The 5,144-nt window shown below is 45.0% G+C and overlaps 1 protein-coding gene across 3 annotated transcripts; it reads right to left on the bottom strand.

Annotated features, from left to right (window-relative positions):
• Window positions 1-684: 684 nt before the first annotated feature.
• Window positions 685-5,144, bottom strand: LOC311249498 (uncharacterized protein). Of its 3 annotated transcripts, none has more exons than XM_084340561.1 (5): window positions 5,040-5,144; window positions 4,678-4,938; window positions 1,926-3,965; window positions 1,735-1,845; window positions 685-872 (listed from the first exon to the last, which is right to left on the bottom strand). In XM_084340561.1, exons 2-5 carry the CDS (start codon window positions 4,934-4,936, stop codon window positions 844-846), a joined length of 2,439 nt encoding a protein of 812 aa, XP_084196687.1. In that variant the 5' UTR covers window positions 4,937-4,938; window positions 5,040-5,144; the 3' UTR covers window positions 685-843. The 3 variants fall into 3 exon arrangements, with proteins under 3 accessions (XP_084196687.1, XP_084196689.1, XP_084196688.1); XM_084340563.1 differs by having other exon boundaries at window positions 1,735-1,842; XM_084340562.1 differs by lacking the exon at window positions 5,040-5,144 and having other exon boundaries at window positions 4,678-5,020.

Below are 5,144 nucleotides of genomic sequence, written 5' to 3'. Positions count from 1 at the left end.
AAACTCAAATGTTACTGAAGAACAGATCATTTGCTGTGGATTGTGTTGTTTTTAGCAATCAGAAGCACTTATCTCTTCATTCATGTTACCGTCTGTCAGCAGCTTCATTACGAGCCACAGCTTGCAGTTTACAGGCTACAATCAGGCCACTCTAATCAAAAAAAGGTCACAGGTTTGATCCCCCGGAGAGGCACCTTCAGACCACCAGTCCCTCGGTGATAAACAGCCACCTTAACGTTCGCTGAAAGTCAGTCGAGATAAGACCGTTGGTTTAAAGGTCTTATGCAAATATGTGTTCACAGCGGCGTGTTTAATGAATTAGAGATGGAAACTGTCAGATGTTCAGCTCAGACGGCGCAGCAGCGTCCATCTGAGGAAATAAGTTGACAGTTTATCTCGTCTCCAAAATGTTTCATATTCTTTATTGACTTTTGTATGAAACAATTAAATTAACAATTAAAATGTTATATAATCTATGCATCATGTATGACTGTCATTATGAATCACTGAGTAAAATAAAAGCTGATGTTTGTCATGTCATCAGCTGATGGATTGTGTAGTTTATGCACAGACAGATCCATCTAGTGGACAAACACAACTACTACATCTTTTACCAGCATTTGACTCCACAAACATTAAAGGAAAAGCAGTTTTGTTTTTTTAAAGCAAGACAACGACCAGAAGTAGCATAAATCTGTGTTTATTTTTAGGTTAATAAATAGTGAACAAAGTGATTTATTATTTTTATACAATTCATTAAGGTGGAAATAATTTAAATTAAGTGCGCGTCATTTCTTTTAAAAAAAGTGTTTCTCACTTTGTTGAATTGTGCTCGTGTGCAAATCAGCATCTTGTGTCTTTTCTACGAGTTCCTGCAAAGAAAAGGGAAAAAAATTACACAAAATATTAAGTGAAATTAAGACAACATGCAACCTCATCTCTCTATATTCATCATGACATGTGCTTTATCCAACTGATTGGATGAAATATGGTGAATTTCACGCACCCCAGTCAGTCCAGTTAACATTCAGATAACTTAAGTGAGCCTTTTGAAGATCTTGGCCAAATGAAAATGAGCCTTTTGGCCAATTCTTGCATTTGTATTCACATATTGCCATGTGTTGTATTAACTTGCAATGTCTTTTCTTAAATAAACAAAACTGAAAGTTGACAAAACACAAACCAACATTTCAAATCCAAACAAATAACTGGGTGAACAGAACCTGTTTAGGAGAGTTATGTCAGTAATAGTGTACAGGATGGCATTTCAATCTATGTGAGAAGCTTTCCCTCCCATTTCCTGTACAAATCCAAGGAGGCTGCACTACTGAGGGTACACTTGCTAAAGAGACATTGTTTTATTACGTCAGCCAAGCTGTTTGTTCACTTTTTGGATTGTGCTCCTTGAATGCCTGTAGGGCAGAACGCCTGATGTTGACTGAAACGCAGCATACCTGCTAGTTTTGGTTAAACTCCAGAGGTCACTGTCTTTAGTCTGTGACTCAACAGGTAATTTAGGTCTCTAAACTAGTGCTAGTGAAAGTGAAAGCATCAAATATGCATTTGAGACGAGTAAATTGTACATAAACGTATGTGCGATGCAGGAGTTTCTACCCAGAAGTCATTGTAATTTGTTCTATAGCATATCAAACTTTTTTCTGCATTCAAAAGCTTGTCCATGTTTCTTTAACCAACTTCTGTTGAGCTGATTTTAGAGTAAAGTAAAAAACAAACCTTGTGATTGTGGTTGTGATCTCTTGTGTTTATTAAAATGCTGTGATCTGGCTTCGTTTTTGGAGCCGTCGACGTCGAGGTTAGGCATCACTGCTTTCTGCGACTTCTCTGCTGGATGATAAGTTTTGCCGTTACAAAGAAAGGCAGAGTTATTGAACAGCACGTGATGGGCTAATTTCTCATTTGCTTACCCGTTTGCCGCCTCTGCGTCAGGTAAATCCGATCCATGTTCGTCCATTTGTCCTGGAGGGAAACCGGCGTGACGCAGTTCTCGTCCATTTGTTGGATGGTGTTGCCATGGGGACAGTGGCGCAGCCTCTCCCAGGCGGTTGACTGATGCTGTGGCTCGTTACACTCACAGTTCTTTTGGTTCAGCTTCGGGTACATCGCTGCAGGACTCGTGTCCAAGTTCTGCTTGGACGCCAGTGGCCTCTTGAGATCGTTGAGCTTCCTGGGGTCATCAGCTGCCCTCCATTTTGTGCGGCATGAGCTGTTCTCAGAGGACTCTCCTTCAGTGTCGTGTCCAAGATGGCGGCCTCGGACATCAACTCTTGGAGATTTTCTCAGTTGTTTTCCAGTTGTGGAGTGAGATTTACAGGCTTCACATGTTGGTAAGAGTGCGTTATTCTTCTGTTGGAAAGGAACTTTTCTCTGTAAGGTCCGACCATCGAGTCTTGGACTGGCAGCCGTGCAGATCGTTTGCTTCGCCAGACATCTGGTGCAGAGTCGCTCCCTCTTGGACATGTAAGGAGTGAACACATTCTCATTGAAGTTTCTGCTAATGCAGCATTCATGGTCCGAGAGACTTCTCCGGTCCACCTTGCCTTTGGGTTTGTACCTCTCTTTCGGTTTGCGAACAGGCGGTTGTTCTTTGTACTCGAGGTCGAGTTTCCTTCTTCTGGAAGGCACATCCAAACTACGCTTGCTCAGAGGTCTGTTCTGCTTCTTGGGAGTTGGCGGCAACTTGCTGCAGTAGTAGACGTTGTCAAAGTCTGCAAGCCAGCTGGTCGAGGGGAGATATGCAGGGAGTGATTCAAAGGAAGTGTCCTGGTGATCCTGGACAGTTTGTTCTCGTCTGTGTTGCTTCACCTTAAGAGGGGAGTAATCCGACAACAGCAAATACGGTGCATGAACTTCTTCTGCTGTGTGTAAAGTTTCCTCTGCAACAGGACACATCTCATCCTCTAGGCTCTCCATCGTTGGGACTGCATCCTCCAATTCATCTGACATCAGAGGAGGCATCTCAATCATGGGGACGACCTCGTCTGTTGGAGCTTCCTCTCTGACCGTCAGCACATCTGCTGAGGGCACTTCAGCTTCTTCATCATGAGACTCTGTTTGGTCTGTTTGGATCAGCGATTCAGGGGAGGGAATCAAAGTGTCCTCCATCGACCAGACTGTGGACTCCATCTTCCTCAACTCATCCAGGTACTTTGGGTCGTAGGGCATGTGGACGACTCTGAACTGAAAATTCTTGGATGTCAGATCTTTCTCACCGCTCATCTCCTGAACATCACCATGATCTGGAGCTGCTACTCGGTTGTCCGTCTGGTTCCTTGACTCCTCCAGAGCAGGGATCGTCTCACTGCTGCTGGGCGTCCCGACTAACAGGATGTCAGGACAGGATTGGAGCGCCTGCTCGGACTCGTCTGCAGAAAGGGACAGTCCTTTGTCCTGCAGGACACCACCCTGGAGGATGGAGCTACACTGGACCATATCCTGGGAAAAGCTGTGGGAAAGTTCTGCAGTCTCGTGAGAGTGCAGGAGTTGTAGTCCTACCGGCGTGGTGCAGCATTCAATCCTGACTTCCTCTGTCTGGATCACGAAGCTGCCGTTTGGTGTCGCCCTGGTGGTGTTGGTGGAAGGGGGCACCACATCCTTCATCTCCAGAGAATGGTCCAACTTCTGCACAGCCAAGTTGGGAGAGAGCGGCTGACTGATGGGGACATTGGGGCTGACACGGGAGGCTTCAACTTCGCTGGAACCTGGAGTGCTAGTCCTCTGTGTCGCAGATAGTGGCTCAGTTTGAACCTCAGAGCTGGTCATTTCTCTGGTCTGGCTGTTGTGCTGGTAGCGGAACCTGCGGGAGTGGTAGGCCATCGTCTGGTAGTACTGAGGGTTGAGCATGCGCCTGTAGTCCATCAGATGGAGGTGGGTGTGGGGTATGACAAAGCCAGGTGGCTCCATGTACGGATTTGGCTGATAGTTGGGCATCATTGGCATCCCATAACCTAAAAAAGAAGGAGAAAGAAGTCAAGAGTAGTTTCTAAATTGTTATTTCAATCAAAGCCCAACTTACAGTTTGAGATTTTAAAAGTCACATCAAACTACAGTTTTGCTCCCTACAAAACAGCTCTAGATACCACATGTGCTGGTTCGGAGCCAGTTCTTTGCTGGTTGGATGCCAATTTAGGCAAGCAAAGCCAGGAGTAACACTTGTAAAGAGTCGATGTGGTCTGCGGTAGTTGTTCTGAGCAATGCTTGAAATTGACTGAACCCACCCTAGCACCAGCCCTTGGCTCTAGGGGTTAGTGTTTCAGGTTCAATCGGCATAATCCAAGTCTCCTGAAGACCAGAGATCCCAAATTCATTTGCAAAGATGTTTTTTTACACCCTTTTTACACTGAAATCATTACTGTAGCTGCTAGGCTAAAAGTGCTAGCATGCACCCCATCTGAAGTGGGTGTATGAGCGCAACTGCATGTTGAGGGTGAAATCAGTTTGTTTCATGAACTATGAAACTTCAACCGACTTTCCATCAGCATCAATGGAGGAGATAATGACTGGATTTTCATCTATAGGTGAACTGTTCCTTTAAGTTTTTTTTTTGTGAATGGTGAATACAACACAAAGAGATCAGTGATTGTTGCTAGACAACATTTCACCCCTAAATCCATTAGTTGCACCAAACAGAGAAGAAGATGTGGGATTTTAGACGCTTACCTAAACCCGGGTAGTTGTAGTACGGGTTGTAGGACACAGGCATGGGCATCGGCACAGGCCACTGCATACTCTGCATGGGCATGTATTGCTGCGGGGGCTGTATGTAGAAGAAAGGTTTGTGGTGCTGCTGCTGGTGGTGCTGCTCCTCAGGACGTGGAGCTCCTGGAGATCCAGTCCCCTGGGCCTGCTGAGCTCCATGTGGTGGGTTTGGACTTCGAGGGCCCAAACCGAAAGAATGCTGCATGGTAGACGCCTCCATTTCTGACAAAGAAGCAAGTTAAGACAAGTGTTTGGTTCTTTCTTGCAAGGTATCAGATGGTTTCAGCGTATTTTCTGACAAAAAAAAAAACAGGTGTACTCACATGTTTAAAGAAGATATCCACTGACGATCGCTTTCAAAGTATGTTTTCAATTGGAAAATTAAAGGCGTGGACTCATGATGGTGAAATACTGCTCTGATTGGCTAG

This window comes from Pagrus pagrus, assembly GCF_965226575.1.
Source record: "Pagrus pagrus genome assembly, chromosome: 20".
In the NCBI taxonomy this organism is placed as follows: domain Eukaryota; kingdom Metazoa; phylum Chordata; class Actinopteri; order Spariformes; family Sparidae; genus Pagrus; species Pagrus pagrus.
This window is presented reverse-complemented; position numbering and strand designations above follow the sequence as displayed.

What these genes read in the sequence shown, in the direction of transcription:
- LOC311249498 (XM_084340561.1), bottom strand. Translation starts at nt 4,936, where the DNA reads ATGGAGGCGTCTACCATGCAGCATTCTTTCGGTTTGGGCCCTCGAAGT. An exon ending in CTACAACTACCCGGGTTTAG is followed by an intron (nt 3,966 to 4,677) that starts GTAAGCGTCTAA and finishes CTTCTTTTTTAG; the next exon opens with GTTATGGGATGCCAATGATG. An exon ending in GACGCAGAGGCGGCAAACGG is followed by an intron (nt 1,846 to 1,925) that starts GTAAGCAAATGA and finishes CTTATCATCCAG; the next exon opens with CAGAGAAGTCGCAGAAAGCA.